The sequence below is a fragment of the Streptopelia decaocto genome, assembly GCF_964273445.1.
Source record: "Streptopelia decaocto genome assembly, chromosome: 7".
NCBI lineage: Eukaryota > Metazoa > Chordata > Aves > Columbiformes > Columbidae > Streptopelia > Streptopelia decaocto.
The window spans coordinates 47,520,789-47,541,137 of record NC_138661.1 but is presented as its reverse complement, the minus strand read 5'-3'; the positions used below and the strand labels follow the sequence as shown (position 1 = coordinate 47,541,137).

Sequence of the window (20,349 nt, the reverse complement as noted above, 5' to 3'; positions counted from 1 at the left end):
TGGGACAGGAATTAGCAGGCCTCAATGGGAGAACTTTAAACTAGACTCAAAGGGGGATGGGGTGGTAGCTGGGCTTGCATCAGTAGGGCATCACTCTAGAGTTCATGAGGGCTGGGAGGCCTTCCATACCCCTAGGGTGAAATTGGTGTGCTCAGCTCGCTCTCTGAAATGCCTGGACACCAATGCGCGCAGCATGGGGAATAAGCAGGAGAAGTTAGAAACCTGTGTTTGGTCAGGAGATTATGATCTGGTGACAATTACAGAGACATAGTGGGACAGTTCACATGACTGAAATGTGGTCATGGATGGCTATGTCCTTTTCAGGAAAGACAGGCCAGCCAGGCATGGTGGTGGAGTCGCTCTTTATGTGAGAGAGCAGCTACAATATATTGAGTATTGTCCAGGCATGGATGAGGAGCGAGTTGGGAGTCTATGGGTGAAAATTAAGGGGCAGGCTGGCAAGGGTGATACTGTTGTGGGCATCTATTACAGGCCACTAGATCAGGGTAAGGAAGTTCATGAGGGCTTCTACAGACAGCTGGGAGCAGCCTCACAATCACAGGCCCTGGTTGTGGTGGAGGATTTTAACTTCCCTGATGTTTTCTGGAAGGACTACTCAGCCAGCCAGCCACAGTCTAGGAGGTTACTCCAGTGCCTCTATGATAACTTTCTGATGCAAAGGGTGGAGGAGCTGACTAGAAGAGGTACACTGCTGGACCTCATCCTCACTAACAAGGAGGGTCTGGTTGAAGCGGTAAAGGTTGAGGGCTCCCTTGGTTGCAGCAACCATGAGATGGTGTAGTTCAGGACCTCATGTGGTAGGAGCAGGATAGCAAACAGAATTGCAACCCTGGACTTCAGCAAGGCAAACTTTGGCCATTTCAGGCTATTGCTAAGGGAAATCCCATGGGCAAGGCTGCTTGAAGGTAAAGGGGCCCAAGATGGTTGGTGTTTCTACCAGGCACAAGATCAGAGCATCCCAACACATAGGAAGTCAAGGAAGGGAGCCAGGAGACCTACGTGGTTAAACAGGGAGCTGCTGGGTAAGCTCAAGTGGAACAGGAGAGTTTATAGATCATGGAAGGAGGGTCTGGCCACTTGGGGAGAATATAAGGCTGTTGTCAGAGGGTGTAGGGAGGCACCTAGGAAAGCTAAGGCCTCCTTAGAATTACACCTGGTGAGAGGGGTCAAGGACAACGGGAGAGCTTTTTCAAATACATGGCAGATAAAACTAACAGCAGAGGCAATGTAGGCCCATTGATGAATGGGGTGGGTGCCCTGGTGACAGAAGATACAGAGAAGGCAGAGTTACTGAATGCCTTCTTTGTCTCTGTCTACACTTCCAGAAGCTGTCCTGAGGAGCACCGTACCGCTGAGGCCCCAGAGGAAGGCAGGACAATGCAGGAGTTTGCCTCGGTTGATGAGGACTGGGCTAGGGAGCAGTTAGGCAATCTGGACATCCATAAATCCATGGGTCTGGATGGGATGCACCTGCGGTGCTGAGGGAGCTGGCTGAGGTCATTGCTGGGCCACTCTCCATCATCTTTGCCAAGTCTTGGGAAACAGGAGAGGTGCCTGAGGACTGGAGGAAAACAAATGTCACTCCAGTCTTCAAAAAGGGCAAGAAGAAGGACCTGGGTAACTATAGACTGGTCAGCCTCACCTCGATCCCCGGGAAAGTGATGGAACGACTTGTCCTTGGTGCCCTCTCAAGGCATATCAGGGATAAGAGGGTCATTAGGGGCAGTCAACATGGCTTCACCAAGGGGAAGTCATGTTTGACCAACCTCATTGACTTTTATGAGGACATAACAAGATGGATTGGATGATGGCAGAGCATGGACGTGGTTCACCTTGACTTGAGTAAGGCATTTGACACAGTCTCCCACAACATCCTCACAGCTAAACTGAGGGAGTGCGGTCTGGATGAGGGAGCTGGGTCTCTTTAGCTTGGAGGAGACTGAGGGGTGACTTCATTAATGTTTTTTTTCAGATATATAAAGGGTGAGTGCCACGAGGACATAGCCAGGCTCTTCTCTGTGACAACCAATGATAGGACAAGGGGTAATGGGTACAAACTGGAACACAAAAGTTTCCACTTAAATTTGAGAAGAAACTTCCTCACAGTGAGGGTGGCAGAACACTAGAACAGGCTGCCCAGGGGGGTTGTGGAGTCTCATACTCTGGAGGCATTCAAGACCTGCCTGGACGCCTTCCTGTGTAACCTCATCTAAGTGTTCCTGCTCCGGCAGGGGGATTGGACTAGATGATCTTTTGAGGTCCCTTCCGATCCCTAACATTCTGTGATTCTGTAAAGTGTTTGTATCTGCACACTTATTCTTCATCGACCCTGGACTGGTGGGGATTTAGACTTGGTTAGAAATATATTGTAGTCTGAAAATACAGCCCACTATAATGATTTTCAAGTTTCTCCAAGGTAAGAGGTAAGAGAGAATGTCTGGAGAAAGGAAGACTTTCCCTTGGTTGAGGAGGACCAGGATAGAGATCGTTTACACAAGCTGGACAGCCACAAATCCACGGGCCCTGATGCATGCACCCACAAGTGCTGAGAGAGTTGGCAGATGTTATTGCTAAGCTGCTCTCCATCATCTCTGAAAGATCACGAAGAACAGGAGAGGTAACTGAGGACAGGAAGAAAGCCAACGTCAGTCCAATGTTCAAAAACAGCAAGAATGATGACCCAGGATACTACAGGCCAGTCAGCCTCATCTCCATCCCTCAAAAGGTGATGGAAAAACTTATTCTGGATGTCATCTCCAAGCATGTAGAGGAAAAGTTATCAGGAGTATTCAGCATGGATTCACCAAGGGGAAATCAGCTTAACCAACCTGAAGCCTTCTATGACGACTTCAGCAAGGCTTTTGACACTGTGGCACACAGCAACCTCATAGGCAAGCTAAGAAGGTGTAGGTTAGATGAGTGGGCAGTGAAATGGAGTGGCAACTGTCTGGATGGCAGAGCTCAGAGGGTTGTGATCAACAGTGCAGTCTAGTTGGAGGCCTGTAGCTTGTGGGGTACCCCAGGGGTTAGTACTAGGTCCAGTCTTGTTTAACCTATTCAACAATGACCTGGATGCAGAGACTGAGTTTGCTGATGATAGCAAACTGGGAGGAGTGGTTCATACAGCAGACAACTGCCATTCAGTGAGACCTGGGCAGAGGAGAACCTGATGAAATTCAACAAGGGCAAGTGTAGGGTTCTGCACCTATGGAGGAATAACCTCATGCACCAGCATAGGTTAGGGATTGACCTGCTGGAAAGCAGCTTTACAGACAAGGACTCGGGAGTCCTGGTAGACAAAAGGTTGACCATGAGCCAAGAAGGCCAATGGTATCCTGGGGTGCATTAAGAAGAGTAAAACCAGCAGGTTGGGGGAGGCCACATCTTGAGTACTGTGTCTAGTTCTGGGCTCCTCAGTTTAAGAAAGACAAGGAATTACTTGAGAGTTAAGTGGAGGGCTACAAAGATGATTAGGGGTCTGAAGCATCCTTCTTATGAGGAAAGCCTGAGAGAGCTGGGTCTGTTCAGCCTGAAGAAGAGAAGGCTGAGAGGAGATCTTATTTATGCTTACAAATATCTGAAGGGTGTGAGTCAAGAGGATGAGACCAGACTCTTTTCAGTGGTGCCCAATGATAGGATGAGGGGCAATGGGCATAGACTGAAACATAGGAGGTTCCATATAAACATGAGGGAAAACTTCTTTGCTTTGAAGGTGACAGAGCACTGGAACAGGCTGCCCAGCGGGGTTGTGGAGTCTCCTTCTCTGGAGACATTCAAAACCCACCTGGACACATTCTCTGTAGCCTCATCTAGGTGTTCCTGCTCCGGAAGGGGGACTGGACTAGATGGTCTTTTGAGGTGCCTTCCAATCCCTAATATTCTGTGATTCTGTGTTTTGCAGATTTTGCCTTACGATTCTAACACCATTTAAAAATATTAGAGCTGAGCTTGTACTCTTTAGTTCATCAAATGTGTATCTGCTACTTTGGGAAGTATGGAGTGGCTGTGACATGTTTCATGGTACTCACCAGAGTGGCTGTCGACTTTGGCCATTGTCTGTGTGCAGATGCGGTGACAAGCCTCTGCTGTAAATGAATATGTCCAAAGACAGCAGAATGGTTGATAGCAAATAACCAAGCTAGCCATCAAATACTGACTGACTTAACGTGCTCTGTAATCTCATATGAGCATAAACGAGGACAATACAGGCACAAGGAACAAGATAAAGGCAATACATTAAAATAGCTAGTGTAATTACAGCAGCTCACATACTTTAAAGCTGTGTTCCTCCTAAAATATATGTGAAATGGTGGAAGTGTAGGGCATGTGGGATTTTTTTGGGAGTATGGTCTTAGACTTTAACTCTCTATAAACAGGACTAGCAGTCAAGTTTTGCAGTGCCCTGCCGTATCACAGTATCACAGTATGTTTGGGATTGGAAGGGACCTCAAAAGATCATCTAGTCCAATCCCCCTGCTGGAGCAGGAACGCCTAGGTGAGGTTGCACAGGAACATGTTCAGGTGGGTTTTGAATGTCTCCAGAGTAGCAGACTCCACAACCCCCCTGGGCAGCCTGTTCTAGTGTTCTGCCACCCTCACTGTGAGGAAGTTTCTTCTCAAATTTAAGAGGAAACTTTTGTGTTCCAGTTTGTACCCATTACCCCTTGTCCTATCATTGTTTGCCACCGAGAAGAGCCTGGCTCCGTCCTCGTGGCACTCACCCTTTATATATTTATAAGCATTAATAAAGTCACCCCTTAGTCTCCTCTTCTTCAAGCTAAAGAGACCGAGCTCCCTCAGCCTTTCTTCATAAGGGAGGTGCTCCACTCCCTTAATCATCTTTGTTGCCCTACGCTGGACCCTCTCCAGCAGTTCCCTGTCCTTCTTGAACTGAGGGGCCCAGAACTGGACACAATATTCCAGATGTGGTCTCACCAGGGCAGAGTAGAGGGGGAGGAGAACCTCTCTGGACCTAGTAACCACCCCCTTCCTTACACACCTGAGGACGCCATTGGCCTTCCTGGCCACAAGGGCACAGTGCTGGCTCATGGTCATCCTGTTGTCCACCAAGGGAAAGTCTTCCTTTCTCCAGACATTCTCTCTTACCTCTTACCTTGGAGAAACTTGAAAATCATTATAGTGGGCTGTATTTTCAGACTACAATATATTTCTAACCAAGTCTAAATCCCCACCAGTCCAGGGTCAATAAGTGTGCAGATACAAACACTTTACAGAATCACAGAATGTTAGGGATTGGAAGGGACCTCAGAAGATCATCTAGTCCAATCCCCCTGCCAGAGCAGGAACACTTAGATGAGGTTACACAGGAAGGCGTCCAGGCAGGTCTTGAATGCCTCCAGAATATGAGACTCCACAACCCCCCTGGGCAGCCTGTTCCAGTGTTCTGCCACCCTCACTATGAGGAAGTTTCTTCTCAAATTTAAGTGGAAACTTTTGTGTTCCAGTTTGTACCCATTACCCCTTGTCCTATCATTGGTTGTCACAGAGAAGGGCCTGGCTCCGTCCTCGTGGCTCTCACCCTTTATATATCTGAAAAAAAACATTAATGAAGTCACCCCTCAGGATCTCAAAAGATCATCTAGTCCAGTCCCCCTGCAGGAGCAGGAACACTTAGATGAGGTTACAAAGGAATGTGTCCAGGCGGGTTCTGAATGTCTCCAGAGTAGCAGACTCCACAACCCCCCTGGGCAGACTGTTCCAGTGCTCTGTCACCCTCACTGAGAAGAAGTTTCTTCTCAAATTTAAGTGGAACCTCTTGTGTTCCAGTTTCTACCCATTACCCCTCGTCTTACCATTGGTTGTCACTGAGAAGAGCCTGGCTCCGTTTTCATGACACTCACCCTCTATATATTTGTAATCATTAATGAGGTCACCCCTCAGTCTCCTCCAAGAGACCCAGCTCCTTCAGCCTTTCCTCATAAGGGAGGTGCTCCACTCCCTTAATCGTCTTTGTTGCCCTGCACTGGACTCTTTACAGCAGTTCCCTGTCCTTCTTGAACTGAGGGGCCCAGAACTGGACACAATATTCCAGATGTGGTCTCACCAGGGTGGAGTAGAGGGGGAGGAGAACCTCTCTGGACCTAGTAACCACCCCCTTCCTTACACACCCGAGGACACCATTGGCCTTCCTGGCCACAAGGGCACAGTGCTGGCTCATGGTCATCCTGTTGTCCACCAGGACCCCCAGGTCCCTTTCCCCTACGCTGCTCTCTAATATGTAATTTCCCAACCTATACTGGAACCTGGGGTTGTTCCTGCCCAGGTGCAGGACTCTACACTTTCCCTTGTTAAATTTCATCAGGTTATTCCCCGCCCAACTCTCCAGCCTGTCCAGGTCCCGCTGGATGGCAGCACAGCCTTCTGGTGTGTCAGCCACTCCTCCCAGCTTGGTGTCCTCAGCAAACTTGCTGATAGTACACTCAATTTCCTCACCTAAATCGTTAATGAATATATTGAATAATATTGGCTCCAGTACTGACCCCTGAGACACTCTGCTGGATACTGGCCTCCAACTAGACTCCACACCATTGACTACCACTCTCTGGCTTCTCTCCTTAAGCCAGTTTGCAACCCACCTCACTACTCTATTGTCTAGACCACACCTCCTCAACTTAGCTGTGAGGATGCTGTGGGAGACTGTGTCAAAGGCCTTACTGAAGTCAAGGCAGACCACATCCACTGCTCTGCCATCATCCATCCACCATGTTACATTCTCATAAAAGGCTATGAGGTTGGTCAAGCATGACTTACTCTTGGTAAAGCCATGCTGACTGCCCCTAATAACCTCTTATCCTTGATATGCCTTGAGATGGCACCAAGGATAAGCTGTTCCATTACTTTCCCAGGGACAGAGGTGAGGCTGACCGGTCTATAATTACTCGGGTCCTCCTTCTTGCCCTTTTTGAAGACTGGAGTGACATTTGCTTTCCTCCAATCCTCGGGCACCTCTCCCGTTTCCCAAGACTTGGCAAAGATGATGGAGAGCGGTCTAGCAATGACTTCAGCCAGCTCCCTTGCACCCATGGATGCATCCCATCTGGACCCATGGATTTATGGATGTCCAGACTATTTAATTGCTCCTTAACCCAGTCCTAATCAACTAAAGCAAACTCCTCCATTGACCTGGCTTCATCTGGGGTCTCAGGGGTACAGGGCTCCCCAGGACAGCCTCCGGCAGAGTAGACAGAGACAAAGAAGGCATTCAGTAATTCTGCCTTCTCTGTATCTTCTGTCACCAGGGCACCCACCCCATTCATCAGTGGGCCTACGTTGCCTCTGGTATTAGTTTTATCTGCTATGTATTTGAAAAAGTTATTTTTGCTGTCCTTGACCCCTCTCGCCAGCTGTAATTCTAAGGAGGCCTTGGCTATCCTAGCTGCCTTCCTACATCCTCTAACAGCAGCCTTATATTCCTCCCAAGTGGCCAGCCCCTGCTTCCATGACCTGTAAACTCTCCTCTTCTGCTTGAGCATACCCAACAGATCCCTATTCAACCACGCAGGCCTCCTGGCTCCCTTCCTTGACTTCCTACGTGTGGGGATGCTCTGATCCTGAGCGTGGAAGAAGCAATCTCTGAATGCAATCCAGCTATCTTGGGCCCCTTTTCCTTCAAGCAGTCTTGCCCATGGGATTTCCCCCAGCAATTGCTTGAAAAGGCCAAAGTTAGCCCTGCTAAAGTCCAGGGTTGCAATTCTACTTGCTATTCTGTTCCTGCCACACAAATGCTGAACTCCACCATCTCATGGTCACTGCAACCGAGGCAGCCCTCAACCTTTACTGCTTCGACCAGACCCTCCTTGTTAGTGAGGATGAGGTCCAGCAGTGCACCTCTCCTAATCAGCTCCTCCACCATCTGCATGAGGAAGTTATCATCAGTGCACTGGAGGAACCTCCTGGACTGTGGCTGGCTGGCTGAATGGTCCTTCCAGCAAACATCAGGGAAGTTAAAATCACCCACAATAACCAGGGCCTGTGACTGTGAGGCCACTCTCAGCTGCCTGTAAAAGGCCTCATCAACTTCCTCAGCCTGATCTGGTGGCCTCTAATAGACGCCCACAACAGTGTCACCCCTGCCAGCCTGCCCCTTGATCCTGACCCATACACTCTTACTCACTCGTCATCTGCTCCTGGGCAGAATTTAGTACATTGTAGTTGCTCTCTCACATAGAGAGCAACTCCACCACCACGCCTTGCTGGCCTGTCTTTCCTGAAAAGGGCATAGCCATTCATGACCACATTCCAGTCATGTGAACTGTCCCACCATGTTTCTGTAATTGCCACCAGATCATAATCTCCCGAGCGAACATAGGATTCTAACTCCTCCTGCTTATTCCCCATGCTGCGCGCATTGGTGTCCAGGCATTTCAGAGAGCAAGCAGAGCACACCAATTTCTCCCTAGGGGCATAGGAGGCCACTCGGTCCTCATCAGTTTTAGAATGCTGCCCCACTGGGACAAGCCCAGCTACAACCCCATCCCCCTTCAAGCCTAGTTTAAAGCTTTCCAAATGAGCCCAGGTGATTCCTGCCCCAGCATCCTTTTGCCTCTGCGAGATAAACCTTTCCCGCGTAACACTGTCCGGACTGGAGTCTTATAAAACCAACCATTATCAAAAAATCCAAAGCCCTGCCTGTAGCACCAGTCCTGGAGCCAACCATTTAGAGACTGAATTTTCCTATTCCATCCCACATCGTCACTTGAAGATGGAAGGAGTGAAGTTCACTTGAGCCCCTGAGTCTTTCACCATCCTTCCCAAGACCTTGAAATCATTCTTCATTCCCCTTATACTACATCTCCATCTAGTGCCTTTTAAATATCTGTGGAGAAAGCGCTTGTCTATAAGGAAACCAATAAGTACGTAATCTTTTTTTAATTGACTATTTAATGACAGGGGAGGTTTATATATGGAAGGAGAAAATCTAACAGTGGGGACAGAACTAAGGAAGAGAGAAGCTGTCTACCAGACCTACCCTGGATCATGGCAATGAAAAGCTGCAGTAAAAGTAGATTTCATGTATTCATATTAATGGAGTAAGGATCATCATGTGCTAGGATTCCAGGCTTCCAGGTGTTGTGCAAACAACAATCTTACAAAACTATACAAAAACAACCTTTAGTCGTCCTGGTCTTAATTATAATCCAGAAATAATCTGTGTAAAAGGCTAATGAAATTAACACCTTTTTTTTCTTTTTCTAAATAACTAGAATATATAGCAGAGAACTAGAAATTCCTCTATAAAAGTAGTTGTATGTATTGTAGTTATATCCATGGAAGGCCTCTGGACTTCTGTTCACAATTTATGAGCACTGAATGCTTTGAAGTGTCCTTCAGTTTTTCTTGCTGCTTCCTGTTATCTCCTGGTTGACCTGGAATATTTGTGGCAGGTAGATGACAAACATCAAAATTCTGAAACAAAGCTGAATATGAAACAATGTATGAAATTAATGTCTGCATTAATTGGGAAGATGCTGTAAGCCAGCTGCTGATCTTTTTGTTACTTGCTTAGATGGCTCTCCAACTTGGAATATCAAGCTGGAATAAACTCACTTTCACTCATGATTAAGTAACCAAATACTTACTAGTTATAATAAGATTTATAATGCAGTGACCATGGTGAATATTTCATTTGAAGCTCAATTACAGAAATTTGCACATGAGGAAGGGCAATTGCAATAGCTACTTATGTTTGATAGCTCTTTATGCAGAGAGATCAAGAGGGTTTGTGGTGCTAATTATTTAATCCTCTCGATGGTCTCCTCTAGATGAGGGTCAGTAAATAGCCAGATTGGAGAGCTTGGGAACAGACAGGTTTAGCAGTTAGATGGAGTCACTAGCATAACTGAAATAAAAAGATAAAGGTAGCTAGTAGCCCAGGATGGGGTGAGGATTTGCAGCCCATCATGCCCAGTGATGTCCTCTGAGGATGGTTGCCCCTGCTGCTGAAATCTGTGAAGGGTGAGGTTTTGTCCTGCCTGAATGCATCCTGAGTAACTTAACAACTTTGAAGTTATGCTTAATTTATATGGCGTAACAGCTGATTTAGAATTTGTCCTTTTGTATGATGTTATTGTTCAGGTTGTTTAATGAGTAGTAACTTCTAAAATACCTCTTTTAGTGATAAATTGTTTTACTGTTTTACAAGCTTATTGTCTGTACTCTCTTCTGACATCTCATCTGCTTTGAGATATTTTTGAAGGACTGAAACATAGACTTCTAGATCATGAAATATTACTTTAACGCCTTACTGTCTGACAAGAAGTAAAGGCCACAGACCCATAGTAGTCCAACTCTGAAGTGCTTTCTCTTTTTCCCCTTTTCAAAGGAAGAAGTTTACTCTTCAAAGCAGCAGACTCCATCAGCTCTTTTACTTTGGTATTGTCCTTTCTCTCTTACTGTAAACTATAGTGTAAATATTGCCCACATAGGTGAGTAATAGTTCACTATGTTAGAGGCAACCTCTTGTACTGGTTTGACTGAAAATGGGTTAATTTTCTTTATGCAGTTAGAAACCTTTCTTTTTCATTGTTAGCACGCTCATTATTTGGACTTAATTTGAGAACAAGAAGATAACATCCCAGCACAGAGTTAATGTTTTTGATCTCTCTGTTCTGAGAGCCAAAGATGCTCTGAATGCTCTGCCCACAGGTGGGAGGCATCGAGGAGGTGGGGCATGGATGGGGCAGAGCTTGACTGACATCCAGACTGATCAGTAAGAGTATTCTATACCATTAGTGTCATGCTAATTATTTAAGAAGAATCAGGACCTTCTGGGTTGCTCTTCCTCTCTTCGCTCTTTTTGTCGGAGCTGGTGGAGTTTCAGTCGGGACATTTATTTTGGCGTTTCCTATTTTGCAGAGGCCTCCGGGCTTTTCTGCCTTTTTTCTTCTTTTTTTTTTTTTTTTCCTTTGGGATCAGGTGTGGGGACCAGGTGCTGCTTTCCTGGGACTCGCCACTCGGTGTGGATGGAGTTCGTGAGGAATTGCCTTAAGTATCTTTTATTTCTATTTTTTTATATATATTTACTAGGAGTGTGTTAGTATTTTGTTATTTTATTAAACTGTATTTATCTCAATCCAAGTTTCTCCCTTCTCTTTTGATTCTCTTGCATATTGGAGGGGGATGGGGTGAGTGAGTGGCTGTCGTGGTTGTATTGCTAGCTTGGGTTAAACCACAACACCTCTGATGGGGCTAATTTGACTACTTAAAAAATTGCTGCCTTTAAAATAAAGTACTTTTTAGGCTCACTTTCTGTGAGTTTACATTAGTAGTAAATGACTAGCCACTCTTTCACCTGAGTGGTTAAACAGGCAGCAAAGATAAGAGTGACCCAAGTGCTTTTTGTAGGTGCAATGAATGCTCTGCAGTTGACAGTGTTTTGGATCAAAACTCCTTAAATTAAAATGTTGTTTTGTCTTGAATTGGAGAATTTCTGGCATAATAATCTGTTCAGTGGATTTTATATTGGAAATAGTACTCAAGTACTAACTTTTTTCTAGATAGGAAAAAGCAAGCAGAGTAACTGAAATTATCCATGTCATTCTGAAAGACAGCCCTGTTGAAGATCTGTGAGCCAACAAATGATGTTTTCCTTCTGTGCTGAGGCAGCTGAATGACTGCAGGTAGTGATGGCTTTCCCATCGGGAACTGAACTGAAAATAAGGTAGGATTCAAACAGGAACTAACTAACCCCGAACAACTGTTAGCATTAATTGCATTAGGGCTTGTATCAGTTCTTGGGGTGAAAGGGATCGTATCCTGCTGCTATCCTGCTTGTGTTATGTAGTGTTGTAAAATCGATCCTACTCTTCTGTGTAAATTGAAGTTTAAACCTGTTTTTCAAAGAACAGGGATAAGTTCAAAAGGATGCTACCTTTAACTCCTTCATGTAGAGTCTTTACTGAAATGCTGTGCCTCACCACACGTGCATCAAGAGAGACTGAATTTACAGTGCTATTTGTGGCCGTGGCATCTCTTAACGTAAATTAACAACAGCAGAGAGGTTTAAAATGGTTCATTATCAAAGTCAGGAAAATACCTGTGGCTCTGCAATAATGCAGCATCTGCACACAACAGTTTCTGTCTGGAGAGTTGCTCATGTCTCAAGCAAGTAATCAAGTGTTGATTAGCTGAATAAATCATCATCTGTTGTTGGATTGAGATGTGTGGGTGTGAAGCAGCATTAAAGGTATTTTACCTGATTGCTACCTGGAGGGGTTCTAAAGGCAACAATTTCAGTTCAAAGTACTGTGCAGTTTATTGCAGTGCAGATTACTTCTAGCTGCGGGTTGTCACTGTCTGCTGTTGGATCTGCTACATCCTGTTTCACTCAAGACTGCAAAAATATGAGAAAATGAGAAAGATTTCAAAATATAAATATTTGTAGAGTTAAAAGAAGGAAATGTGCTTGCCGTAGTGCCCACATTATGTGAGGTCCCTGTTGTGTGTTGTCCTTGCATCTGTTGCATGCAATAAGCTGTGTAACTAGGTGTGAACTGCTGGAGGTGCAGACTAGCTGGGTCGACAGTAGTGATTCACTCAGAACATTTCTTCTCTAGAGTTTAATTAGCAATACTGCATACTGGCTTCTCTAAGAGAAACACAACCTGTTATGAATGTATAGTGTCTTCTCTTTAAGCATTGTGTCATGATTGTGGGGCACAGCTCAGAAGTTTTACTGTGGTATCTGTACAGTAGGTTAGTATCTGCTTACAGTTACATATGAAATTGTCTTTTTCCTAGAAGTAGGGCCATGCTATCTTGTCCTGGCTGTATTCCTTATATCTGTAGTCCACAACTACACTTTGCTTACTGATAATTATAGAAAACATTTTATGTCTTTGCTGCCCTATCTATAGAAAGAAAAATCACCTGCCTGTCACAGAAGATCTGCTGTAACCTTCTAGTCCAGTTTAAGTCCTTGTAGCCAAGTCAAGAGTATCAGAATTGCTTTTAGAATCATAGAATCATTTTGGTTGAAAGAGACCCTCAGGATCATCGAGTCCAACCATAACCTAAATCTAGCACTAAACCATGTCTCTAAGAACATCATCTATATGCCTTTTAAACACCTCCATGGATGGTGACTCCACCACTTCCCTGAGAAGCCTGTTCCCATGCTTCACAAGCCTTTTATACAAGGGGGTATCCATATACAGTATAAAGTTTGACGTAGTACGTGTCAAATTATTTTTTCCCCCCTGCTGTTTTTCATCTCTGCTGAGAAATAATAACACGGATTACACATTTTGAAAAATAGTGCTTTTTCACACATGCTGCCCTAAAGATAGCAAAATGTTTTCTTGTTAATGCTGTAGAGCTGCGCCTGCAAACTGTCACATCTACCATAGAATGTACAACTCATCCTGATGGGAAGCTGCTTTTTTTTAGAGCCTTAAAAGAAGGGGGCGGCAGGATTGGTTTCTGCATAGCATAAGAAGTGACTTCACACACTCACAGGTACCACTGCCAAAATAGTTTTCTTGAACTTAAGCAGACCAGCCTGGGGGCAACGTTTGGCAAGTTTATACTGTGGCCAGCAGTTTTCTACCACCATCTTCACCACTCGCTTCCCGTTTGAATTTTAAGAGATGAGAAGAATATTTCAGTGAAGAGCAATTTCTTCCCATGGCTAATGGAGTCAGGGGAGGCTCCTCCAGTGCATGGTGGCTCACCGATACCTCTTTCTAAAAATCATGGCAATTCCCTTTTGTGTCATTTAAATACAGGTTCATGTTAATGTTTCAGTCCTGGGTTGCTTCTGCCATGAATAGGTAAAAATAGAACAGAACTGGAATGAACCTTTTCTGCCATAGGTTGACAAATTGGTTGAATGTTGGTTTATTTGGGGTGTTTTTTGTACTTGCTGTATTTCTGCAATTCGATCCACACTGTATCTGGTATTTGTGTAGCCTTTCTTTAGATGCAGTTTTGTAAGTTGCTATGTGATTTCTTGCTGTATTTCATGTGTCCCTCAGTCCTTTCCTCTTCCCCTCCAACACGTGGTCTCTCAGTTTCTTAGGTTCGGGAGACCTGGGCTCAGGAGGACTTGCCAGTTCCTTTAAAAACAGCCAACTTCTCCCTTTTCTTTAGCTGGTTATAACACAAAAGCACATAACACATTAGGTCAGATGATCCACACATCTGTGTCCTTTTTCACTTCCCTTTTGTCATTTCTTGCTATCCTGGTAATTTTGGTTACCCTGAGCCCATTTCAGCCAAGTGTAACAGAATTATATAGATTGGAAAGATAATGCTGTCCTTTGAAAGCTGGTCAAGGCTGAAGTCACTTAAGGAACCAAATAGATAGCTGCTGTTAAATAAATGTAAAGCTTTTCACATACATATCTGCCTGAAAACTTGAGACCTGTGCAGTAAGAAGAGAGAATGAGCAAAGGAGAAGAAAAACCTTTTTTGTAACAGCCATGTAATGGGCACAGGAATTGCAGAGGAGTACTGTGAATAGTGCAACAGGTGATTTGAACCTACTACAGGCAGTCGTGATCTTGGTATACGTATCTGTTACTTGTGAGTGTGCCAAAAACCTGAAGAAAATTCATAGCCCCTTATGTTAAGGGTATCTCCAGAGATCATTGCAGAATAGGAAGGTGTGTTTCTGCTCAGGAAGAAATGACTGTGCTTTCCATTGGAACTTTATGAGCAATGGCTGAACAACACTTGCTTGAAAACCTCAGAGAACTGTGCCAGAGGACAAAAGGATGTCAAATTGAAAATAAAGCAGAAATTCCCCAGTGGAGTTCTCCGGAGTCAGGAGACATGGCTTGGACTAAGCCATTACTGGTTTATCATTTTTCCTGCATTTATGCACAGCATATGATAAATGCATTTTGCATCTAGAATTGGAACTTGGAAAACTGTGTTCTGTTTGAGCGTGAGACTTGTGTCTAATGAACAGCTAGCTGTGTGACTAGGGAATCACTATGGCATTTGAAATACTCTTTTATCTTTTTGGGGCATTTAATGTAAAGTTTGAATTAGGATTTTTTTGTGTATATATCATGTCTGTTGCAAATATGGAGAACTGCATTCAGGATTTGTCTTTCTTTCCCTCAGAATTTAAAAAAATTAAAAATTAGTGGACTGTAAAAGGGACACTTAGAGATACTGAAGGTGTTTAGTTTCTTGTTTGTTTATGGTCTGTGGTTACTAGTATGTGTTCTTTCGATAAACAGTTATTCTAAAACAGAATTTTCTTGTTTGCTGGCTGCTGATTCAAGAGGAGGATGAGATGGAAAAGGTCTGGCAAGAAAATGTTGAACTAAACATTATATAATTATCTAAGTAGTACTTTCATTAAATCATTGTCCTGAATGTTTTCCCCCTCTTTTTGATGAGGTGTCAGGATGTTCTAAACAGAAGAAAGAGTGCATTTTTTTCCAGAAGCTTGGCTTTGTTCCTGGTCATTCTAGCACCTTTTTCCTCCAGATGTGGTCAAACATTAAATATTGCTTATAGCTTTACTGCAGTAGCTATAGGTAAAACACCAGATGTGCTTCGGGCATTCTTGCCTTAGAGGCCAGGACTACTGAGGTTGCTGTGATGTGTGTCTGTTGTACCTGAAAAAGAGCTCCTGCAGCGTTTGCCACTGTACCTCTGATCAGGAAAGGGCAGGCACATGACTTCTGCTCTTCAGAGGGCCAGAGGCTCAGGTGTTAGTGATTCTCAGTATGTCTGAAAGAGTAAGGTTGTAAGAGATGGCCCATATTAGAAATTCTAGAAGTAAATAACTTTGAAGCCTTCATTTGGCAGGATTTTCAGAGATGTCAGAGGGCATATCTGAATGTGATTTGCCACAAAATTTTAGAGTCTCAAATCAAACCACAAATGTCTGAAGTAAAGCTGCTTGAAGAAATGGGATGCAGTAAATGTTAATAGGGGCAAAACTACAATTGCTTCTCACTTTTCTTATTTCTTCTGCCTCTCCTCGTCTTGGAACTGTTCTGGCTCAGAATACAACTCTAAAAAAGGAAGCTGTCCAGATACTGTCAATTTGGTCTGAGGAATGTAAACGGACTGTGTGGTTTCAAAAAGGTGCTAGCTTTCAGAAAAAGAAAAACAACATGTGAAGGCACTGGGCATCATTTCATATATGTGTGTTATTACCACACACTTCCAGCAGCAGCTTGGCTGGCTAGTTAGTGTGGTGAATATTGGTCAAATGCTAATACAGACTGCTGGCTTCAGTGGTGGTCTGGGAATCTGTTGCTGAAGTGTTTGTTTTGCTGCTTTTGTTTAAAGACTGCCTCAGACCTCTGGTTACTGAATTATTTAGCTGAGATGTCTGCCTCAAAACTCTCACACATAAGTTGCTCTTTGAAGTTGTGTGAAGAATCACGGGGGCTTGGATATCTTGGCTGAGGGTTTTCCATGGTCAGTGGTGTTAAACACAGCATCTACTTCAGGGTAATTTATTCCCTATTTTACTACAAAGTAATGGTTCAAGTTTTTTCCCCAGGTGGACCTTGGATACTCTTCAGAAAAAGTGGCAGTTGAATATGTGAAATTCAGTGATACATCCTATTTTACACTTCATAATTCTAGCTGAAAACTACTGGTGTAATAAAGAAAAAATGTAAGAGAGGAACTGCAAGAATTTGTTGTCAGAGGATGCTAAATCAAGGGAGAGTTACTGTAGCTGTGGTTTAAGACAGTTTATATGTACTCTCCTGAACAATGGAAGAAGGCTTTGCTACAGCTGCACTTAGGTTTTAACCCTGGAAGTGAGGATTCCTTCCAAATTACTGCTGAAAGTTTGTCCCTGTTGGATATACCTTTTTTTTTGTCTGGACTCTGCTTGTCCCTGACCTTGTCCTGGCCTTATAAAACTGCACAGGTTGGCATATTGATGTAGCATATGGATGTGTAAAAAGACTGCCTGTTGCTGTGATCTCCAGATCTGTCACATCTCAAAACCTAGGAGTTGCACATGTGTGTTGTAGATTTGGTGTAGGAGTAGGAAACATTTACTCAAAAGGCCTACAGGTTATGGAGCTGGCTTTTTTTCTGGTGTTCTCCCATCAGTGGTCTGTGCATGGTATTACTGTGTATTCACATTGCACCATACGCACCTTCCTGCAGTTACCAGCATACTGTTCCTGCAGTGACTGGCTTTGCTTTAGAGTGGACTTTTTCTGAAGAGTTCAGTGTCGTGTGATGTGGTCCATTGTGTCATGTGCTAATTTGAAAAAGCAAAAGGGAGAAAAAAATCTAACCACATGTCTCATTAATGTTTTTTTTTTACTTTGAGAGTTGCTTTTTTCTAGGCTAGTGATACCACAAGACTTAACTTGTGCTTGCCTTGAGCATCGTGGTGGAAGCATTTGCATCATTATAGCTGAGGGCAGTGTTCTTTTCTTGCCATGAAGGGCTGCTGTGCAGTGAAGTAAAAAATGTGAAGTACTTGAGATCATAATGAGATTCTGTAATCATTTGTTAAACACATTTTAATGCTATTGTTAGTATTTAGTGTTATATGAATAGATGTACTGGTACTATGAAATAGCTGTAGTTTCTGTCCTGAATAACTGTATAATGGATGATGGACAGCAAGAGATGTGATTCATGTAACTCGTGTTCCTTTCGCACCCAATTTTATATAAATTGTGCTGAATAAAGGCAGTGTTAATTGTAGCATTTTCTTTTTTGAGCTTGATTTCTGAAGCCTGAAAAATACTTTAATAAAGGTCTCTTGTGTTTCTTATTCTCATAAAGATACTGATTCACTTGATATCTCTGCATTCCTCCTTTCCTTCTCCAGATGATCCTTACTCTTTGAATACCGGTATTTGCCCAAGTTTGCCTCCAGATCTCAAATTCTCTGAATTTGCTGCCATGTTCATTCGTTATCTCTGTTTACCTTGGGCTCTTCACTGTTTGGCTCCTCTGAGCAAGCAGGAGAAGCTTGGTGGTTTACAAAATTTACACTGCTGCTGTTGTTTAGTGTTTGTGGACTCAATGTGACATATATCTCCAGGTTGGGGGGGGGCTATGACTAGTCCAGCTAGACTTTTGGCTCTGAGGGTTGTTGTCTGCCTCCTGAGGACCTGCTTAGGTGTCTGTCTCCTGGACTTATGCCTGAGGCAGTGACATTTACAACAGACTTCCATGCAAAGAAGAAATAGTTGCTTTTGTTTTCTGTGAAGTATGACCCTCTATTTTAGTATTTTTCCTCCAGTGCTTCTAAGTTCGTCAAATTCATGTGAGTCTTTAAGAGAAACTTAGGAGTACCTACAAATTTACAAACTTGTACTCCAAAGTGTTGAGAAATTTAAATTTGTTTTGAGAGGTCATTTGACTTGTTTTAAGTTTCAATGTTTCAGTCATTCTGGAAATCATACAAATTGCAAATATTTCAGCCCAAGCAAGGGAAATCTTACAAAAAATGTAAAGCAGTTGAAAGCAGGCCATAGGGAGTTTGGAAGGCCCCTAACATCAGTGCCACCATCGCTGCCCAGAGTACCCTAACCTGTCCTGCTACAAAAGTATCTCTAACCTTTGTAAATTGTTTCCCTCATCTTTCCCCTCTTCTGTCTATATCTTTTCCTAGCGAAAGCCAAGTCCAGGTGCGGTGCCACATTCTTCCCCTGCGCTAGTGGGATCCACTGCATCATTGGCCGCTTCCAGTGCAACGGCTTTGAGGACTGTCCTGATGGCAGTGATGAAGAAAACTGCAGTAAGTGCGAGCCTGCTTTCGAGTGCTGCCACTTCTTTTTCTTTCAGCTGATTAATACTGCTTAGAAAGGAAGCATTCACTGACCTTTAGTTTCTGAGTCAAATATTCTCCCTGTCATTTATGACCAGGATAATCGTTGTGCTTTTCACTTTGTAAATGACAATCTTTCTTTTTTTTTAAGGTCCAACTCAGTCTAGTTTTGTATATAATGCCTATATGATACTTCAAGCCCCTTTGGAACTTTGAAATGAGATTTAAGCTGTATGTTTGCTTTGGTTACGGGTTCTCTGTACTCAAATGTAACAAATTGGGCAAATATTAAGTATGACTTAAAATTGTTTAATTTTTATTTGCCTGTTTCTTGTCACTGAAGAATGACCTATTTGTTTATCAGCACATTTAGGTTTGTCTGTTTATACATGTTCACCAAAAAAAAAGCATACAAAGGGTTATTTAATGAAACAGGTTATTGGAAGGAGAAGGCGGTTCTCAAAGTCAGGCATGCATGCCAGTGCACTAGCTTGAGCTGCTGTTCGGCAAGGAAGTCTCAGCAGAGAGATCATCTGAAGTACTACTGAACTTGGGCTAAACTCCCTGTGTGTGGCTGCATAGATCCGTTTGTATCTCTAAGTCTAACAGGTATATATCATAGCAGTAAGGAAAGGTGATATTCGATCCAGCAGGTCTGTTGCTATTATCAGGAGCTGCTAAAAGTGTGGGTCTGTAGATGGAAGCTTGTGGCAAATACTTGCTCATTCTTTTGTTGAAGCATGCTGTATTTTTCCTTTTAATGAAATGTAAAGGTCAGGAGGAGGACAACAGACACTAGCTTTCAAAGATAACAAAAGGGGTGATCTTTACAGTGTTCTATCACTGTCTACTTGTTGGAGGATCTGCCTTTCTCATTCTTGTGTTTTCCCCCACAGTATGAACATCTCTTAAGGTGCCATCTGTTGTTGGCATAGAGAATCTGATTTGGGCTCTAGGAGGACTGTGGCAGGGAGATAGCAGCTCTGTGTAGCAAGTGAAGCTAGAGAAACAAGACTGAAGGTTAAGAAAATAACTTTGGCTTATGCTTAAACAAGTAGATTAGAAAGAAGTTTTGACGAAAGCACATTGAATATCCTTGAGGTGATGGACTGACAAGTGACAAGTCTCAACTGAAAATTCACCAGCTCATGGAATTGATCATGAATGACAGAGTTTCCCATGAGCTTGTAGTGTGTAGCTGTGATGGGACCTTACAGCTGATAACATGCTGCTGGATCTCCCTGTTTCTCTATGCCATTTACGGGTGCACTTGGTATTTTCTAGCATATACGAGTGTCTAGCTTATGTAGAGGAACAATATGGTACGCCCTAAAGTGACCTGGAAAATCAATGTGCTATGCAAGTGTGCAGTAGTTTCAAACCAAAGGATACTTAGCATGTTCATGATCAATGTGTTTTTGGGGAGCTGGAGGAATTCAGTGTTTGTCCTATATACTGCAGGTTATATGCATGGCAGGCTTTAAAGTTCTTGTTTGTGTGTGCGTGGTTGTGTTTTGTAGGTTTTTATTGTTGTTTGTGGTTTTTTTGTTTGGGGTTTTTCTAAGACCCTTTAAAGCAGCTTTTACTTT

The 20,349-nt window shown here is 43.6% G+C and overlaps 1 protein-coding gene across 5 annotated transcripts in view; it reads left to right on the top strand.

Moving 5' to 3' along the window:
- The window catches only part of LDLRAD3 (low density lipoprotein receptor class A domain containing 3), a 128,586-nt gene that overhangs the window by 48,777 nt on the left and 59,460 nt on the right, over nt 1-20,349 (top strand). For all 5 annotated transcript variants that reach the window (XM_082057531.1, XM_082057528.1, XM_082057527.1 and 2 more), the window contains one exon: nt 18,605-18,730. In XM_082057531.1, the coding sequence (XP_081913657.1) occupies nt 18,605-18,730 (126 nt within the window). The remainder of the gene's footprint in view (nt 1-18,604; nt 18,731-20,349) is intronic.